The sequence below is a fragment of the Triturus cristatus genome, chromosome 1_1 (genome assembly GCF_964204655.1).
Source record: "Triturus cristatus chromosome 1_1, aTriCri1.1, whole genome shotgun sequence".
Classification (NCBI taxonomy): domain Eukaryota; kingdom Metazoa; phylum Chordata; class Amphibia; order Caudata; family Salamandridae; genus Triturus; species Triturus cristatus.
This window is the reverse complement of record NC_140579.1, coordinates 1,152,893,181-1,152,914,344: the sequence shown is the minus strand read 5'-3', so window position 1 is coordinate 1,152,914,344 and position 21,164 is coordinate 1,152,893,181. Positions and strand designations below refer to the sequence as shown.

Sequence of the window (21,164 nt, the reverse complement as noted above, 5' to 3'; positions counted from 1 at the left end):
GCCTATGATCAATAGGCCTATAGTCGGTGTTTCTGGTAAGCCAGTGGACTGTCTTATTGATAAGCATATGGGTGGTCTCAGGCCGAGTGTCAGTGGGGGCAGGAACTCCAGTCATGACTATGGTATATGGATTTGCTGCTGGTAATAGGTCCAATACGGGCAGGTCCCGAGAACTACGCACGCAGTCCACGCTATCTTGAGCTGCGGGTTGGATGCTGCCCATTTCATCCCCAACGTCCACCTCGTCTCTCAATCTCACTCCCTTTACCGTTAATTGCTTGTCCTGCTCTATTTCTCTCCTGGCTATAATCTCCTGCTCCCTTCTTCCTATATTGTTGCTAACAGTCTTTGTCTTTGCCCTTCGCTGCTCTAAGGGAACATTATCTTTATCATTTGTCCCTGACCTAGAAAGCCCATCTTGAGATTCTTTTCCTTCCTGCCCTACACTCGACCCGGCCAAAGATGCAATAATTGGCCTTTCTGATAATTCACTGCTACTAGGCGTGCTGGGAATCGTTATACTGTTTTTCTGTGCTAAGAGTAGCAACACCTTCTCCTCAAGAGTGGTAATTTTTTCCCGGAATGGGGCTAGTTGACAAGAGTGTCCAACCTCAACCAGAATGCAGCATCTATCCTCTCTCCAATCGCCCTCCCTCCACAGTTAGCACAGTGAATAATCCCTTCTTCCTCAATACCTAATAAGGTAGGCTCCTGGAATTTTAAAGGTGCTACTGTAGGGTTTAATGTAACAAATGGTAGAAGCCACTGGAACACTCAAGCGACCAATAAACTAAAAGCGCACTTATCAACACTAATAAGAGATCAGCAGCTCTTAGAATCAGTTGAGTGTGACTGTATTCAACCTGATTTACGTGATGTCTTTTCCCATAACATTGGCCTTTTGGCTAAATCTGGCAAATCAACTCATGTCCCTGTTCAACGGAGACCATATTTTAACCCATTGCTCACTTTAAATAGGGAAATAAATAAACTAGTGAGGGCCCAGTTCCTGTATTTTTCACATGAGCGAAGCAATCTATTAAACCTGCTAAAGAGGAAAAGACAGAGGAAAAAACGCTCCCTAAGGCAAATAAAGGAAGATGGTGCATGGACACAGCTAAAAGAGGCAGCTTCAAAAAATAATTCAAAAAGGTACTGGGAAATAATCGCCGACTGCTGCGGCACTAGGGTGAAATCTCTCCCAAGACCCATAAAGGAAGAGGATTGGAAACTTTATTTGCTGGAATTGTACTCTGAGAATCTCGATTCCTGCAGATCTGATATTGTGGCATTGGATCAGCCTTTAATTTCAGCACCCAAATATGTCTATCGATGAAGTGGTTGGGGCTATTAAAAAAAATGAGATCCTCAGGAGCAACGGGCCCTGATGAAATTCCCATGACGCTAATCAAAAAGGAGCCTCTTTTGTGGGCTACCTATTTAGCTCCATTATTTAATTTTTGCTACTCTAATGGGAAAATCCCACCATCTTGGTCAGGAAGTATTTTAATTCCTCTATACAAAAAGGGCCTTAGATCGCATCCAGGTAATTATAGGCAAATAGCCTTACTGGATGCGACGGGGAAAATATTCGCACGAAGAATCCTTCATCACCTTACGGAATGGGTGGTAGAGAAGAAAGTCCTCCCCATTGAGCAAGCAGGCTTTTGGAAAAATCACTCTACGCTAGATAATATTTTTATGTTGAAACTAATAGAGGAAAAATACACAATCTGTCATAATTCAAATGTATTTATGGCTTTTATTGACTTCTCTACAGCCTTCGATAAGGTAGATCGACCTTTATTATGGAGAAAACTGCAAAAAATGGGTTTGCCATCCCCCTGCTATCCTTGATCATAGCACTCCACTCGCAAACTTGGTGCAAGATATTAATGGGTGGAACTCAAGGATTATCAAAAGTAATCCCTACTGAAAATAGACTCAAACAGGGTTGCTTGTTAGCACCGCTGCTATTCTCCCTATATATTGCAGAGTTACCCGATTGTTTTGCTCAAGCTGATGGAGATGCCCGAAGATAAGTACCCGCCCTTTTGCATGTCTACTATATGTAGATGACATAGTAGTAATGGACTTAACCCCTATTGGGTTGAATAGAAAGTTGGCTTCCCTACAAAAATATACTGTGGGCCACTTTTTGAAAATAAACGTATCCAAAAGTAAAATTTTAATTTTGAAAAGTACTAAAAGAAGAAAATCATATAATTTTAATTGGCAAATCGGTCCTGAAAGGCAGGAGGTGGTAGATTTATACCTTTATTTAGGGAAACTTTAAACAAGCAGCTCGAAAAATAAACCTCACATTTCACACTGCACTAGTAAAGCTACATCGCACGCCAATGATTTGCGCATTTTTTACAGCGCTATGGGTAGAAGACATTTTTTACACTTATTGACGGTTTTGAAGGCAAAAATCCCTCCAACCCTGCTTATGCAATTGAATCAATCCCTGTTAAGGACTGGAGTTTTTTGGATAAGGTTGAAGGTCAGATACTACGTCAAATATGTCATTTTAACACATTAGTTCCAACGGCAGCAATCAGATTGGAATTTGGTTTGATAAGCTCCTATACTCAAGGCTTATCCAGGCTTTTACGTTGGGGTTATCAGCTAAAACATAGTGAGCCAGATTCACTAAGAGGTGTTCTATGCCATGAAATCTTTGATGCTAAGGCAGGTAACTACTTCTTTTACCGTGACTTCTCATTGGCACTAAAAGCCTTTAGTATACAAGAAGAACTAGTGCTCACCCTTCCATCATTAGGATTTAAGTCACTCCTAAAAACTCTGAGTGGCAAAATCAGTTTTGAAAGAGACATTCAATCCTGCAACTTTAAAGAAAGATTAAAACTAATAATTAGGACAAACTCACCGAGAATTGCACAAAAATATTTATTGTGGAATTTAGAACACGGTATTCGACACTTGCTTATTTTAGGTTGTATAAATCTTCTGCCTTTAAATGACCTTACAGCTAACTGATCTCAGAATCCGAATAATGGGAACATTTGTAATTTGTGTATGCTGAGTATGCAGACTCTGGACTATGTTTTTTTGTATGTCCAGCATTGGCATTGAGCCGTTATCGCTGGCTTTGCCCGATGTTTTTACAAAACTCTGTTAAAAATGTAGCATCAGCCGGAGATTATCTCTTTTGACCTAAAAACGAAGCAGTGTACGTAAAACTATTTATTTTAAGGAATTCATGTATATAATTTAAACTTGTACCGGTGTTCTTACAAGATTGTGTAAAAAATGTATCAACCCGAGACTATCACTTTTGAACAAAAAATGAAGCTGTGTGACTAAAACCTTTTAATTTCTTTTGGCGTTTATGTACATATTTTAATTTTTCCTTTTTTAGCACACTTTCAAACGGGCGGCTATCCTCTTAGCTAGCCTCTGCATCTGCACAGCATCAGTATTCTAGTTTTTATTAATTTGTATTTTGCACATTGATAGGCAGCTATTAACCGCTATTTTTTCTTAAATTAGGGTTAGGTTGCGACTGCTTCCCACTATGTTCTGTTGTTAATTTTAAAAACTTAAATGTAGTGGGATTCAGGAGGTATTTTGCTTATGAGCCGGCTGCTGCTGAATTGCCTTTTGCACAGGTCTGGATATGCCGATGTTTTATCTTGCCTCTAATTCTAAATTGATTTTCTAGCTGAAATTGAACTTTTGGACTTTTTTAAATGAACTGTCAGCTTTTTAATGTCCTATGTACATCCTAGGACTTGTAATGTGGAAAATCTTAAGTACTGTATGATCTGGGCTCTCTGATATTGTTTGTTTCTACTTACAAGAAATTTAGCTAATCTAAGGCAGACTCTTGATAATTTTATGATGGTTTGTGGATTGTGCTTGTTATATGTTTCTCTTTTATTTGCAATAATATGTATGCATTTTATGTGGACCTCCTAGGAGTTCCAAATCTTTAATAAATATATTGAATATACACATTTCAAGCTATTGGACCTTTTTTTTTTGTTTAAAAGACTAACTTGTATTAAACTAATTTTAATATATTTTTGCAAAAAATATCTAGCAGCTTTTTTATGTGTTTCATTTTACACCATGGATTCTACCTTTATTTTTCATGTTTGCAAACATGGTTTTTCTTTCAATGTGAAAGAGCTACCCCACAAGGATGTAAGTGGTTTTTTGGGGAAAGGTGATGTGACTGTGTATTTATAAAGAATAAAATACCCCATTCTGTGCATGATAAAGATAGTCAAGTCACCTCGAATTACCATAACCTTGTAAAGGAACAAAGTCTTCGGTCTCATTCTTCTACGTTGTCATGAAACTCCTCAGATACTTGCAAAATCCTTATAATGTACAGCAGAGGGTACTTTATCCCATAGATATATATTGTTCATCTTCGTAAAATCAACTTCCATAAGTAATTTACTTTACCCCCTAGATTCAACAGGGTGCAACTTATATGACGCATGTCACACCAAAACACCTCGGTATTTGAATATATTGTAAGTTTGTAAAAATCCTTATTTTTTTTTCTTTTTGCAAAGGAGTCAAACAGAAGAAATACAAACAAAAAATACCCTGTTACATACTTTTTCATATACATTTCATTTTCGAGGGGAATAATAATAAAAAAGAAAAAGAAAAGGAAAAAGGATAATAAGAGAAATCACTAAATAATAGACAGTGAAAACAAATAGAGGAATAATGAATACATCAATCCTGATTCATACCGTGCCAAATAGCATTGAATTTCTGTAGTGCCTTAAGACCTCTAACCTGAGCCAAAGTTTTTTCTCGTTCAAAAATTTCAATAAAGATACTCCACCACTTTATTACATGGCTTTGGAGAAATCCATGCCCGGGCTATAGCCAGTCTAGCAGTAACTATCACTATAGCTATTAATGCCCCCTTCGCTCGATTAGAGTTATCGCTGTAACCCATCGTTATCTCTGTGGTGGTGAGGGCCAAATTCAATCCAAGCAGGTTTCTTACAACAGACATGACCTCCCGCCAAAAGGCCACTAACATAGGTCACATAGCAAACATATGGGCAATAGTAACACCATAAACCCAACATTTAGGACAGTTCGTCCTGTTACTTAAATACTGGGTCGCTGTTTGCCCCCATCTAACAACCTTGTCAGGTGTATAGTACAACATACATATAGTTTTAAATTGTTGAAGTCCTAAATTAATGGACCATACTGCGTCTTTTACTGTAGATAGTGCAGCCTTTAAAGTTGTAACAGATATTTCCTTAGCAAGAGTTACACTCCATTTCCCAGGTAAGAGACCAAGTGGATCCAATCTTTCCTGACTAAATAGTCGATACGAAGCAGAGATTAATTTTCCCTGAAAAGGTTCATGAAAATAAGCCAATAGTTGATGGGGTTCTGCCGCCTTGAGTCCTTTTGATCTCACAAAATAATCCCTAAATTGAAAATACTTATAATAGTGCTGGCGTGGTATAAGAAAAGAATCTTTCAAATCTTGAAAAGTATGGAAGCCATCACCATCATAGAGATTCGCTAGTTTATCTACCCCAAGGTTAGCCCACTGTTTAACGATACTATCCTGGAATATGTCTGAAAGGGATGGATCATCCCACAGCTGAAACTTGGTAAAGTAAGTCGGTAGAGAATACGTAGTAGCTATTTCTCGCCAAACAGTAGCTAAGCCCCTCAGAGTCTTGAAGCGTACCCTCTTAAAGTAGTTAGGATCATGTATTCGGGAAAGAAACTTGCAACTATCCTGGTTTAACAAAAGTTTATGGCTAAAATCTTGGTCCTTATTAGAAAGAAGGCTACGAAATCTACTCGTAAGAGAGCCCAATAGTACGATCTAAAATCAGGAAGTGCAAGACTGCCTTGGTTAAATGGATATCAGTTTGTAAAAATCCTAAACACTAGAGAATAGAAACTATTACATTTACTTTTTTTGAAAACATTGGAAACATATACCTTTACTTAGGCTACTTGTTTATAGTGCTTTTTTCCACCACTCCCTGACCTGGGCTAAAGGCTTCATATGTATACAAATGCGCTGGGCTAGGTAGCAGAGAAGGAACGTACCATAACGTAAACGGTGAGCAGGGAGTGGCTGCGCCTGACTTGTCTTGTTGTTAGACGTAAGAAGTATGTGTAAGCGGTAGCCATGTTAGAGTCAGTCAAAACGTTCTGTTCTCGTGGCTTCGAAGAGCAGTGCACGTCTTCAGTCGGGATACGGTTTACAAGCCGAGACTTTTTGCCTGACCTAAGGATGGCCGTGCGCAGGAAGCGACACCGCCCCCACACGACTGGGCACACGCAGTTTGGCCTTGCAGGGTTGTGAATGTGCGAGAAAAGAACGAGAGGCTGGGAGGCAGTGGAGAGCGTTGCCCAAATAGGAACAGCTGGGTAGAGCCCTCGTCCAGCTTGATACCCTTAACCCCAACGGGCTCTTTGCCCTCCGCCCAACCCCATCATGGGTTGCACCCTCAGCGCCGAGGACAAGGCCGCTGTTGAAAGAAGCAAGATGATTGACCGGAACCTGCGGGAAGACCGGGTCAAGGCGACTCGTGAAATCAAGCTGCTGCTTCTAGGTGAGAAGAATGGTGTGTAGGCGAGCGTGGCCCTTACTGTTGGGGGGAGACTAGGCGAACGAAAGCGGTTTTGAACTGGTGCTGCTGGGTGTGAACATGAGAGAACGGATGGGCGACGAGAATGGCAGCTGTACAACCAAGTGCCCCTTTCACCCCAAAGGAAACTCGAGGTGTGCAGAATCACACAGTGAGAATGGCAGGAGAGCTATCTGAGTGGCGGGATATTGGGGGTGTAGGAGGCTACGTTTGGAGAGGAGGCGAAGCCGGATACTTTGGGGGCATAATGCCCACGCCATTCGTCACACCATCGGCGTGTGCTGACTTCTTTTTAGCTAACTGCTTGTTGCATATTAGACTTGTAGTTTCCCCTTCAGCATTCCATTGTGGGCTCAACAATCTCATTGAGCTCAGTGCTGCCGGCTAACAAACCAGGGACTGACGGAAGGAAGGAAGTTGTCACACGTGACGTGGGACAACTTGGTAACTCAGGTGTTGATGCGGAGAATGGGGTGGGTTGCGACGTAGGAAGAGATAATTAGGAATAGATAATTTGGTAGAGAAGTTTGTTTTAGAGCACTGTGTAGTAGTCCAGACGATCGGATTGTACACTGGAAGAGGGAGAGAAAGTCAGCCAGTGAGATCATATTGTTTTAGTGTAAGGAATGTGGAGGAAAGGGAATCTCACCCAGCCTGGGTGCTGTGTAGTGTCCGTGCATGGACACGTTCTAGTGTTCCAGACCCCTGTACTACACTGTACACCCACCACCGACGTCACTGTGTCAGGTGACGCGGTCAATAAAAAGGCCGAGTGCTCGTGGCCATTACCCACTACCCTAACTATGTGTGCAGTGTCAATCATTATACCCAGCATGCGAGCCTAGGGCCCAACATCACAATGGCGACGAGGCGGGTACTCTACCCCGCGTGTGCAGCCCCGATCTGCGCAACAAAAAAAAACAAAGAGGGAGAGAGCGGACTGCGTGAAGGCTCCCAGCAGGCGAGAAGCGCCCGGTCGCCGCAGGGCATGTGAAGAGCCCCAGGCGCGAAGATGGCGATCCGAGCCCACCGCACCGCCGCGAAGTCCTGCGGGCGTGCAAGCCGCCCCGGAGGGAAAAGCGAGGAAGTCGGGTGCCCACCCCGACCCCGTCGCATGGCTGCAGTGACCCCGGTGGGGGATCGCCCCGAACAAAGAGCGGACCGATCGGAGCCCACCCGCATCGGCCGCGACCCGGCAAGTGGCGCAAACCACGCGGAGCCCACCCGCGTGGGAAAAGAGGCCCGCCGGCCAAAAGGTGAGGAGCCACACGAGAAGGCGCCCAGCCCGCGTCCGAGAGTGTGGAGGAGATCCCCGCAAGTGGAGGGAACCAAGCGGAGCCCACCCGCGTGGTGGCGAAGCCCTGCCGGGTATGACTGGCCCGCAAAGGAAGGCAGTCCGATGAGGTCGGAAGCGGAGCCCACCCGCAGTCAGGAAACGACAGTAGCACCCTCCCGGCCGCGCAGCGTATGGAAGGAGAGGCTGCTGCGGCGGGGTGCGGGAAAAGAAAAGGAAGTACCCGGCCCGCGGCCGGACAAGAGCTACACTAGCACCTTCTCCCCCCCCCCCCCTCCCCCCGCGCGGCCCGTGTAGAGTGAAGGCTGCCGCAGGGGGCGGGAAGTGATTGAATACAGGCGCACCGGAGCCATCTAGTGGCCGGCTCCAGCAACTGCACTGGAAGCAATGCAAACGGCATGTTCAAAGGCAGCAAAACAAGGGGAAGCCATGGAGGCAGACGACAGTGTGCCAGAGGGACGCAGTGCCATCCCACAGCGACAAGGTGAACGAAAAGGGTCAAGCCTCATCCACCCCAGCGAAGACTGCGCTGTCGCCGCATCAAGTGGAGCGAACCCTCGGGCGAGCCAAAGGACTCAGCGCAGATGTACCCCGGACGCGGAAGGTACACAGCAGCGCCCACAAGAGAGGAACTCACTGACGAAGATGCGCGCAGCAAGTATCCGACACTGACGGGCAAGGATGTAGAGGCACACCCAGTGGCGCCAAGAAGCCACCATATCAAGAGATCACGGTACAAGGAGCAACGCTACACTGAAGATGTACCACGACGGTACGAAGAGTAGCACGCACCAGCGCCTGACAAGGCAGCAAACACAGGTAGTCACACGACGTGACGCACCTCGTGAACACAGGTAGTCACACGACGTGACGCACCTCGGGAAGCTGACCAGCCAAATGGTCGCACCACAAAGGCCAAGCCGACCAGCCAAATGGTCACACCACAGAAGCCAACCCACCAGGGGTTGCAAAAGGAGGTGGCCGACGCACGGGTCAGTGAAACTACGGAACAAGAGGTCTGACGAAGAGACCGAAGGTATCCTGCCAGTGATCGGCAGAGCCGACCGTCAAGTGGTCCAAGAAGTTCAAGAACGAAGAGGACCAAGAGTATGGCCCCACGAACTTCAACAACCAAAGTAGCTGGTGAAAAGAGAAGGTCACGACCCTAACTCGGAATGCTGAGGAAGATGGAGAGAGTGTCCTCGGACGAGGACAAGACCAGGGGGAACACGTGCAGAGTGCGCGCGCTGCATGGAGAAGCCTGGCCAGACCAAAAGGAGAACAGAAACGGTCCAGAGTAGGTCGTGAAGCGAAGGGATGAAGATATCAGAGTGGCACGTCCGCCACTACAAGAAAAGAGGAAGAATGATATCTGAGTGGCACGGTGGCCACTACAAGCAAAAGAAGAGATCGGAGTGGCACGTTTGCCACTACAAGCCAAAGAAGAAAGAAGAGATCTGAGTGGCACAGTTGCCACTGCGAGAAGAAGGAGAAGAAGTCAGAGTGACTCGACACCCTCACGGAGAAAAGAACCAAGGAAAGAGAGAGGAGTGTGGCAAGACTACTCACACCCCGAAGATAAGGAAGGCGACAAGTGTCAGAACACTGTGCGTAAGTCCTGAGAACACCCGTGGCACGGAGAGAAGACCATCTGCTTGACGGTGCTTTCAGCACACCGGGGATCTGCAGAGGTGAGCCGGCCGGACTGTTCGGAACATCTACCTTTGGGGTCACACGGTCACTGGACAACGCCAGCCGTGGTGACTCAGGGGCAAAGGCCTCAGGGATGCCAGTGAGAGAGCATCCCCGCGGCGAGAGATGGTCATCAGCCGCCCTTCAGCGAAGGTCCCAGGAGGATGAAGACATCGCGCGTGAAGACAGGAGCAAACAGCTACCCTCCAGGTCTGACTGCGGAATCTGAGGTGAGACTTGTCGTCTCCTCCGCACCCGCACTTATCGGCATGGGAGTAACAGGATACAGGACACTCAACCCAGGACAGATCTGATGAAGAGGGCCTCAGGCATATCCCGTGGCAGGGGAACACCTGCGAGAGGGGCATCATGGTGAGAGGGGTGTCTTGCAAACAATCCGTCTTTTGCCAAAACAGAACATACGCCACCGACGAAGAGGACAGGACTGAAAGACAAACGGCAACATCTAGCGGTGAACCGCAAGAATTCCGACTGCGTTTGTCGCCACGGAAGTAAGGTGAAGAAAAGACTGTGAGGACAACTTCAAGGCAGAGCCGTCAACAGACTGGGTCCATCGAGCGCCCATGGCTGGTGCCACAGCGAACTGTTGGTCTCCACGGCAGGAAGAACGTCGTCTGTGACTCCAAGCAGCTGAGGCATAAGAGACTCTGCAGAAGTTTGGTCACTATATTGTATATGTGTAAATCTCTTTTTCTCCCACAGGTTGAATTTTGACTTTGGGTTTTGTCATTAAAGATTGGGAGGGATGTAGTGTCCGTGCATGGACACGTTCTAGTATTCCAGACCCCTGTACTACACTGTACACCCACCCACCACCGACGTCACTGTGTCAGGTGACGCGGTCAATAAAAAGGCCGAGCGCGCACGTGCTCGTGGCCATTACCCACTACCCTAACTATGTGTGCAGTGTCAATCATTATACCCAGCATGCGGGCCTAGGGCCCAACATCACAGTGCTGTACAGAAAGAGACCTGTAATTATGAGTAGGTCCCAGTAATGCGACTCAACTACCACTGTTTGCCGTTCTCTGTACTATGTCAGTCCTCTTAATTTGCAGTGCATTTCGACAATCGCATCCATGACAATTGGCCTCTGTAATGCAACAGTCGTCATTGTAAGTTGGGCTCTGTTATGTGACATGTTTGTCATTATGTATTGACCTCCCACCATAAGTGTCAGCCCTCTCATTGTTACCGGCAGTTTGTATTGCGACGGTCTATCCATGAGCTGTGTCGTGTAACCTGACAACCCCGTGTTTGTTAGCACTTATCCAATAGGCCTGTCATTATGTACTAGGTTGTGCAATATGATGTGCATGATGCTAGTTATGTAATGGGGAATTTCTGATGTTCTGGTATGGGAGCTCAGCTGTGTCAGATATGTCATTATGAGCAACGCTCCGCAATCTGACAGGTGTGTCAAGGACCGGCCTTTAATGGCAAAGTTCTGTATTGGGGCTCTTCACATGCGAGTCCTTTCATTTTGTGCTAAACACTGTACAGGCATATTGTTGTGGGCAGCATTCTGTAATGTAACAAATAAATAATTTTTAAAGAGCTGTGCTTTCTGATGCAAGAGACCCGTCCTTAGAAGCTGGCTGCCTAATGTGATGTCTCCGTCATTGCAAGCATAGTTTATTTACTTACGATTTCAGCACATGAGTTGGAGGGCACTTTACAGATAATAAACGAGGACATCAGACAAATTAGCTAAGTAATAAAGGCTGACTTCAATTTTATAATGAAGTAGTCTAGAAAATAGATGAGAAGGGAAGATGGCATAGTAGGACTGGAAATAAGATTTTAAAAGAGGTTTCAAGGCAATAGGTTTGGGACTTTTCTCTTGTTCTCCGGATGAACGTTATACAACCTAGGAGTAAAACAGAAGAAGATGTGATGGGATATTTCAAATAAAAATTTTTGGTGAGCTGAATTTTAAGTTCAGTTTTTGATCTGATTGAGGAGCACGAACACTGAAACATGACTGCTTTATTCAGCAGATAGGTTTATTCAAACTGTAGCGCTTTAAAAATGGTGTGTCCAATTTTAAGATAAGTAGAGTCCTATAAGTATTTAGGCAGTGTGGTGTACATATTGTTGAGCCCGATGTACACTATCTGCATTGAGAATGGATGTAAACTTTGGGGCAGTGTTGATTTTGGTAGAGTCTGCCAGTATGGCATTCTTGTTGTTTGGAATGGGACTGGACTAGTATGACGTTTGTGATAAAGTAAGGTTCTGAGTCTTGGCCTGTTCTAGATAGGAGCACTACATGTATAGTAAGGGCCTGATTACGATGCAGCTCGGAAGGCTCCGACCATCGATGGGCCGGTCGGATTCCTTTCCAACTGCCTCATTTTGATGGAGGTGGTCGGAAAGGAATCCGATTGGTCATTCCGGCTGGTTTCCGACGGGCTCGGAGAGCTTGTCCGCCAATCGGAGCAAGTATTCACAAGGGTGGGCCTTTCTGCCCTTGAGATTATGACGGTTTCCGACATGGTTTCCATGCCTGTCTGTCCGACATGGAAACCATGTCAGAAAGCAGCTTTGGGGGCCCCCAGCAGGGCCCCCTTTGGTGCACGGCCTTAGTTGGATGCCGAGGGGACACCTATGGTGCCCCCCTGAGGTGCCTGCCACGGGGTGCAGGGTTGAACAGCACGTCCAATTTTATTATGGGAGCATGCATGCTCCCATAGAAAAATCTATAAATCATGGAATGTTGGTAGGAGGGATTGTTCCTGACGTGGTTTGTAGCAGTTTTCTTATGACCTGTCTTTTGTTGCAGCCCTGAGGCCAGGCCTGTTCCTTTCAGGTGGGTTCCAAATTCATTTTATAGGGGGCATCTGAGAATCTTGCCTGACATGTCATTACATAAACTTGCTTTGTGAATCTTAACACTTCACTTTTAAACTGAGCTCCGTGACCTGTTGTTGATTAAATTGTTCTGCTTGTAGTTCGGTCACCTGGCGTTATGTCCAGTGGCATGGTTTTGCAATCTTCAATGTGTAGCAGAAGCTCTCTGATTTCTGGTCTGATTGTAGCAGGGCTGTTGGCGTCCTCACCGTTATCTTGTAGTGGGTCTCAGAGAACCCTTACCTATCATTTGTTGAGGGGTTTGAATCCTGACCTTTTTAGGTCTCGCCTTACCCAGCGCATGCGCTGGTCTGGCGAGACTTTTAGTGAGGACTTAAAAAAATGCTGCCATGGCCGGCCTAGAGCTTGAGTGCATGTGCGCTCGCGCGCACTTTGCGTGCCTCTCTCCTCACTTCAATTCCCTCCCCCACCACATATCTCGTCACTCTGCTGGCCTCATTAAGTGCATCGCGATCACTTTCGCACACAACTCCCGGGCTTCTCTTGCGTTTCTTCCCCCACTGTTCTTCCTTTAATTCCGGATTCTGCGTCAGCTCTTGTTTTCTCCTTCCTACCATTCCCCGTCCTTCTCTTCACCTACTGCTTCTCCCTCTCACCTTGCGTCTCTTTCACTGCTGGTTTCTCTCGTCCTATACTGTTGCTCTTCCCCGCTATTACCTTACTAAGGTAATAGGTGCATCTGTCCATCTTGTTTTTCTCTCTCCTTTCCGTTGCTCTCCCGCTTGCTGTTTCTGCCCCCCCTTCTGTTTCTCTCTCCCTGTTGTCTCTCCTTTTTCTCCCCCACTTCTGTTTCTCCATCCCCACATTTTTTTGTGTTGCAGTCTCCCCCCACTTCTGTTTCTCCGCCTTTCCCTCTACTCCACACCCATATTTTTTTGTGTTGCAGTCTCCCCCCACTTCTGTTTCTCCGCCTTTCCCTCTATTCCACACCTGTATTTGTTTTGTGTTGTAGTCTCCCCCCACTTCTGTTTCTCCCCCTTTCCCTCTACTCCACACCCGTATTTTTCTGTTGCAGTTTTTATATGGCAGGAACTCATCCCGAAGGTACTGTAGCGCACATATGGAGCTCTAAAACAATGCTTCTCAAACATTTTACTTCGGTGGGCCCCTATAATTAATAATAGAATCCAGGGACGGACTAGGAGTTATTATTGGAAGAAGTGGAAGCACAACATTAGCAATTTCGATCAGTTGCTCCTCACGGTGCGCTTCTGGTTTCAGCATGGCAGCCGCACGCATAACTTTACTTTAATTTCTTCTACAAAATGCCATGCTTCTAGTTCCAGGTGCCTTTGATCAGCGCGGTAGCTGTGAGCACAACACACGCCTCATGAAGATTTGGTCACAGATAACACGGTTTGTCAGGGGAAATGCTTGGATCACTTTGAAATGTGAACACTGCACAAACACATTCCTGTATGTGAAGTAGCATGGCAAGTCTGACTTTAGGTGTAGAGGCGGTTCTCGATGTTTGCAATAGAGTGGTAGACAGTACACGCTTAAGTGCTTCAGGCCTTGCAAGAGGAATGGAAGCCCTACTGTGTATTTGTATTTTACGCATCTTATACTTTTTAATAGACAAAATCGTGTTTCATGGACATCGTGATCGTGGCCAGGTGTTCGTATACTATACTTATTATGAAGAAGTCGACTTTCTATAATGCACTTGATCCCGCTAGCCCCCATAACAGATGTAGGCACTGTTAACAGATTTTGAAGCTTCCTGTGTTTACTTGTTACCGCCTCCCCGATTCAAAATTGTCATATTCCCTTTCACTGTGACAGTATACATATACTTGACAGTATACAGAGAGTATACATAGAGCAAACAATGAATGAGTGACATGCATACAGGGCTATTTATTTATGTTTCGATTTTCTTGTATAGAGGTTGCAACCTTGGCTATTTAACACGTAATCAACCTAAAAAATATAAAGTTGCAAGAGCAAGTGGACAATGGTGCCCGGCTAGGATCAGTTCAACATGTTTGGATTGTTTTCTTCAACGAGTTTTGACAGTCCAACCCCTTGTGCGCTCTAAAATAATACCGCCTTGGTCGCCAATATGAAGAGTCTTGTGTTAGTACATTAAATAACGCCCTATCCCGTTGCTTTTTAAAAAACTTTACAGTGCAACATTTTGACCCAAAAAAAACCGAGATAGTAAATGGAGGCGCTTTGTACCCCCTTGTCAGGCAGAGTTTGTGATTTTTATACTTCGATGTAAGCATTTCTGTTTGATTGCGTGTAATGTGTGTGCGTGAAATGGTGTGTGTGTGCAATAGTGTATGTGTGTGTTAGACTTAGTGTTTCCCGTGAGAGTGTGTGTGTCTCTATTAGGTATCCTAAGGCCTGCGGATAAGACTCCCCCAGCCAGTTGCAGAGCTTCATGACAGCAACTGTCCAATGAATCACAGATGCTGCCTCGGGGCTGCTTGTTCTTACAGTGAGTCTGGCATTCTTAGTACTCAGACTAAGAATAATAAAATATTTCCGTCGCCTAAGCCCATTACCTTCCAAAGAGCTCTGTGCACCCAAACTCCAGCAGGGCTCGGTACACCTAAGCATCATTCTAAAGGGGCACAGTGCGCGAAACACTCACCAGGTCTCCGTGCACAAAATATCTCTAGGAATACTGACCGTCCCACTGACCTCTGCACACCAAAGCATCTCTAGGGATCCGTGCACCCAAGTATCCACAGGGCTCTGCACGTCTAAAACACACAGTCCTATTTATAGGACTTTGAATCTTCAGGGCCCTCTTCTGTGCACCAAGCAGCCACGGAGACTATGCACAAAACACACACGTTCATATGTATCTAAAAGGCTGTCCGCACCAACATTTCTATTGGGCTCTGTGCACCAAAATAACTACTATGCACTCGTTCCCCTGAACAAACAAGCATTTGCATAGCCAATAGGTCTCGCTTTTGGGACCTTTTAAGTATTTAGTTTTAAAGCACAATATCCTTGGTGCAACAACATCCGCTGTTGCATGGCTAAACTTTGTACCATATAAGTGTTCAGCCATGCAACAGTTGATGTTGTTGCACCAAGGATATTGTGTTGCATAACTAAATACTTATAAGGTCCCAAAAGCGAGACCTATTGGCAATGCCAATGCTTGTTCTTTGTATAGTGTTTTTTTTTTAATACTGATTTGTAACCCATACTTGATTCCCTTGCGTTTTGCATGATACAATATTCTCAGATGGATTTACTTCTTAGTGCTTTAAGGGGTGGTGTTTGTAGACACGATTTGCAAGTGGTGGATTTAACTATAGGATTCAAATAAATAAGCCTTACTAGTCTTCACATTTTTACGTCTGGCTTTTGCATGCATACTTGTTCAGTTTGATTTTGGGGTGCTGAGAAAGGGAAAGAAGCGTTTTGCTTTATTTTCCCCACCAAACTATTCATGCAAGGTATAACAGAGCAGTTAATCTCTGTTGCTGTCTGGCCTTTGACTTTGCTTGTTGTGGATAGCTATGGTTAGGGTGGTTTGGCAGTAGGGGGTGCAGGACTGCCTTATGGTCTTTCTTGGAACCATAATTTGCGGTGTGTCTGTCTTTGGGTGTGGTTGTACAGAGCTCAACCGTTATCTTCAATCCTATGACTAAAGAGTCTGTGTCTTGCTTCCCAGTGAAGATACTCTATAGTTTAGTTTGCTTTGGGGACTTTCCATCTAGCCCCGAATGTCAGAACTGGTGTTTTGTAGGCGTGTGTCTCTGATACCAATTTTTAAAAAATTCTTTTTTATTTGTAGTAAGCAAATCAGGATCAATGTACAGACATTAGTTCAGCAACATCGTTAAATATACTGTTACTTTACCAAGGGACCCCTTGGTACAAATCGCATAACACAGAGCGGCATCTTGGAGGCATCTTGCAGGAGCAGATCTCTCGATTCAAACCCAGCCCTCATTTCAGGGCCCCTTCTGTACTACCCCAGGGGTAATCCTTCTGTAATTGCTATCCTCCTGTCACATTACTACTTTATATTTTACTTATATATATATATTTTTTTAACAAACAAAACATTTAAACTTATTGTTGCAATTGACAGCATCTGGCGGTAAAGGCATCCACCCACATATTTTGCTTATGTGACTATATTTCTTGTTCGAGAGAGGTTTTCGCGTTGTGCAGCATCCCTCACCTCCTGTCCCTTGCCCCCACGGCGGTGTGTCTGGGTGGGGGGAGAATGATGTGAAGGGGGCATACATGGGGGGTAGACTAGTAGGAAGGGCACAGTTCATATGCAAGGTCTCTGAGGCATTAGAATGTAAGCCAGCCGGTGGTCTACACCTGGGTGCATGTTGTGGGCCCGGGAGTACTTCCTCAATGAAGGGGGGAACCTGGCATTGTAGTCATTATGTAGCTATGGGAGAGGATGAGGGAGCCTGCCGGGGAGCTAAGCTGTGTGGGGGTCCTGGTCTTGTCCCTAGGGTGCTCAGTTACTCCCGGAGTGATCTATCCCCTGCGTGCTACCCAGCATAATACCCCTGGTCTCTAGGTCCGCATTTTCTCCCATGTGGACTGCGCGTAACCGACGCTCCTCTGCTACTTCCCATTCACAGAGGTCCGACCTCCATTTTTCCGGGAGGGGAGTGCGGCTAACCTTCAGTGGATAGCTACGCGGCGTTTCTCTGGCACTAGAGTATGGTGAATTTATGCTGCATGTGTGTTGTGGCCCTGGGGATTAGCAGCACCCCTAACAGACAGTGTTTGACTGAGGACTCAATTGGGAGCTTCTGTGCCATTCGCAAAGTGTCCAGCACTGTGCTCCAGTAGGAGCGAATCCTCGGACAATCCCAGGTCACATGAGCGAAATGGGAGGGGTGGCGCCGCATCTCGTGCACTTAGCTGAGTGCGATGGGTTGAACTTAGACAAGTGCTGGGGAGTCAGGTAGGTGCAGTGCAGTCAGTTGAACTGCGTGAGCTTGAGTCGGGCATTACTCGAGACATCTTGGACCTGCTCGAATGTCCGTTTCCATTCCCCCTCCGTTAATGACACAGGTAGGTCTTCCTCTCACCTGTTCCGAGTCCCAGTTAAGTCCATTCTACGATCTGTTTAAGGGCCTTGTATAGCCGGTGTTAGAATTGGGAATCTCTAGTTGGCACAGGTATGCACTTGCGACAAGCAGGGACTCTCAATTCTAAGTCAGAGTAAGGGGATCACCCTTTCAAATAACCCCTGCTCACCCTGGCTGCGTTATCGGTCTGAACTCACTACGTGGCGTTCACTCAATCACTGTACATGAATCACAAATGCAAATTCAAATCCTCACCGCTGACCACCAATGTTAGAAATGGGGGTCTCTAGTTGGCACAGGTATACACTTGTGACAAGCAGAAACTCTCAACTCTAAGTCAGGATAAGGGGATCACCCTTTCAAATAACCCCTGCTCACCCTTTAGGTAGTGTGGCGCAAGCAGTCAAGACTATTCTCAGGGCGTCATAGGTTAAGCATTTGTGAACACATACCGTAATACAATGACACACCACAAATGGACACCAGTCAAGGTTATATCAAAAATAGTTCTCTTTATATAAGGCTTAGCACAAGACCAGAATAACGATTAAAATGACCACAGTATTATTTTAAAGTTCAATGTTCTTGTAAAAAGGCCTAAAATGCAAAAATAGGCTTCTTTTACTCAATTGTGCTTCTTTTCAGGCTTTGTACGGTTCGTACCTGGGTGTGCGACTCGTCCGCATTAAAAACAAAGGAAGTACGAGTCAAACAATCGGTGCGGACAACGGGGTCCGTGACGCGCACGCTGCGGTGCGAACAGAACAAAGTACCTTAAGTTCGTGGGGTCCGCGACGGACAGTGCGGGACAAGTTGATGGGTCCGGGTCGTAGTTCGGCAGCGTATTCGGTCTGGTCGGGTCGCGGCGTCGGTACGCGGCGTTGGTACGGGACCTTCAGGGATACGTGCGGATGGCCCGGATCAGCTTGCAGAGTCCGTGGCGTTCGAGCCGTACCTTCGGTGCGGATAGGCGGCGACACCTCTCGGCACCGTACAGCGTACGGGGAGGATCAGCGTACTGCGGCTTCTCGGCTCTGAGTACGGCACGGTGCAGTACGTTAGCAGCGTACGGACCGTACCTGCGGGACGATGGAACTTGGGTCCGGCGTACAGGGTTCGGCAGCCAGTGATGTACGTCTCGAATCGGCGGGGAAGGTTAGGTGCAATGCAGCCGGGAGGGATACGGCGCGTACTAACGCTTTAGGATCAGCGTAGACACACGGTGCCGGGCGGCAAAGACACGGCTTCGCGGCGGATGGTGTACGAGGCGTACTGGGGCCAAATCCAGCGGGAAACAAGCACAGATCGTCCAGGCAACTCAATTTTTGAAGGCAGATGAGTCCAATGGTCCTGGGACTCAGTTCAGGGGGCAAGCTCTTCTTCCAAGCCCTTGGAGATAGTTGAAAAACAAAGTGCAAAGTCTCTTTCAGTCTTTTCCCCTCCTTTCTCAGCAAGGCACCAACTTCAGGCCAATCCCCCAGGTCAGGGAAAGTTACTCCTCCATCAGCTTCTCCCAGGTCCTTCTAGTCAGGCAGAGTTTCTTTGTGGTTCAATCAGGATCTGATTTCTTAGGAGCAGGGCTCCTTCTTTTATAGCACAATTCTTTTGTTCTTTGTCGCCAGGGGGCCTGGGCCTGGCTCAGTCCAGTTTTGGAGCACTTTGTTGTGGTGACTCTGCTCTTTCCTTTCTGCAGCAGGGCAGAGACATCAGCCGCTCCACACGGGGCGGAGCCGGCATTGTGGTGGCAGAGCACAGGTCTATTTAGAGTCAAGGTGCACTCCTCCCACCCATCCTGGTGTAATCTTTCTATTCACCACCTGGCAGCCCCAGCCTGTCTCCTGGAATTCCCCAGCCCTGCTCCTTTACTGTTACTAGGCAGAACACACACACAGCAGAGGCGTATTTACAAACACAGGATATTAAAATAAACTTTACTAAAAGAAGTATTTTATTATTCTGAGTTCAGGCATACTAAACTTGACTTTCTACCATGCTCTCTGAGTCCACTGGGATTACAGCGTGTAGTAATTCCAGCAGCCCATTCTGGCCTATGGAGAGCAGGTAGCCTTACAATAGTGAAAAACGAAAATGGCTGTAATTCACTATTCGGACATGCCACACACCTCAGGGCATGTTCTACCTTATCCTTACAATGCACCCTGCCCTAGGGCCTACCATAGGGGTGACTAATATGAAGGTAAGGGAAGGTTTAGTGACTGGCAAGTGGGGACACTTGCCCAGTCAGCATGACAGTACCAGACCGCATGCAGGTTCTGCAATGGCAGACCTTAGACACATTTTACCAGGCTGCTTCTGTGGGTGGCACAACCAGTGCTGCAAGCCCACTAGCAGCATTTGGATATACAAGCCCTTGGCACCCCTGGTGCACTCTACTAGGGACTGATAGTAAACCAAATAGCCAAACATGGAAGTCAATTCACATAATACATTTTACCATAGGGAGAGCATATGCACCTTAGCACTGATCAGCAGTGGTAAGGTGCCCAGAGTCATAAATCAGCCAACAACAGGTCAGGAAAAATACAGGAGGAAGGCAAAAAGTTTAGGGATGACCCGCAAAAAGAGCCAAGTCCAACAGCCGGGATATTAGTCCTCGAAAGGAGCCTGGGTGTAGGATTGTGCACAGCATGCTCGATTCCTCTGGCTCCTTCGTAAACGTGGTCCAGATTTTGCAGAACGTGTAAGTTCTCTTTGCAAACTGGAGGAAGTGGCCTTCCCGGACCCTGTAATGTTCCTTTGCAGCCTCAAAGGACAGTAAGGAATCGTTAAGGTATAAATCCTCTACCGAGGTGCAGCCGCCCTCACACCAACGAGCCACATCCATGACTGATTGTAACTGGCGGAATCCCGGGAGCCACTCCAGAGGGAGAGTGCGTGCATAAGAGACACTCCGCAATGTGAATCTCATGAAATAAATGCTATTAATCTGAGATGTGGTAACATGTAGCCATATGGGCAACTCAACTGATTGTACAGAAAAATTGGCAAATAACCTGCATATGATGGTAAAGATTAAGCATATAAAATCAATAAAAACAGATTTTCAAAAAAAAAAATAGGAGACTCTCCGCAGCACAAGAGGGACCGCTCGCTCCCATGCCCAGGTGACCTGTTTAATCACGAATGGGCAGTCTGGAGGTGTTCTTGCCTCCATCATCCGGTATCTAGGGAGGTCTGCTTCAGGGCACTATCCAGCGAGTAGCCTTTTTTCTATGTTCGAACCGTCTGTGCACCATTGCACCACTTATTGAAGAAGACCCGCAATGTAATAAAGGTGTAGCTCAGGGAGCCCCAGGCCGCCCTGTTCCTTGTCCAACTTTAGGAGATCAAGTTTGACTCTGCTGTGTTTGCCTGCCCAGATCAGCAAGATCAGGAGGCTGTTCAGAGTGGTGAAGGTGTTCGGAATACGGCAGAATGAATTTTGCAGAGTATATAGGCAGCGGGGGTGCCAGCACCACCCGTCCCATGACTGACAGCGGTAACCGGTTCCAGAAAAGTATTGATTCTTTCAGGCCTTCAGGAGTTTTCCCATATTCAGGGCATATTGTGCTCCTGGTGAGTGTGCAATCCACATCCCCCAAATAGCGGAATTGATCACTC

The 21,164-nt window shown here is 46.4% G+C and overlaps 1 protein-coding gene across 2 annotated transcripts in view; it reads left to right on the top strand.

The window, feature by feature from the left end:
* Positions 1–6,245: 6,245 nt before the first annotated feature.
* The window catches only part of LOC146871768 (guanine nucleotide-binding protein G(i) subunit alpha-3-like), a 636,405-nt gene continuing 621,486 nt past the window's right edge, over positions 6,246–21,164 (top strand). For both annotated transcript variants that reach the window (XM_085651295.1, XM_085651291.1), the window contains exon 1: positions 6,246–6,590. In XM_085651295.1, coding sequence (XP_085507421.1) covers positions 6,473–6,590 — 118 coding nt within the window. In that variant the 5' untranslated portion in view covers positions 6,246–6,472. The remainder of the gene's footprint in view (positions 6,591–21,164) is intronic.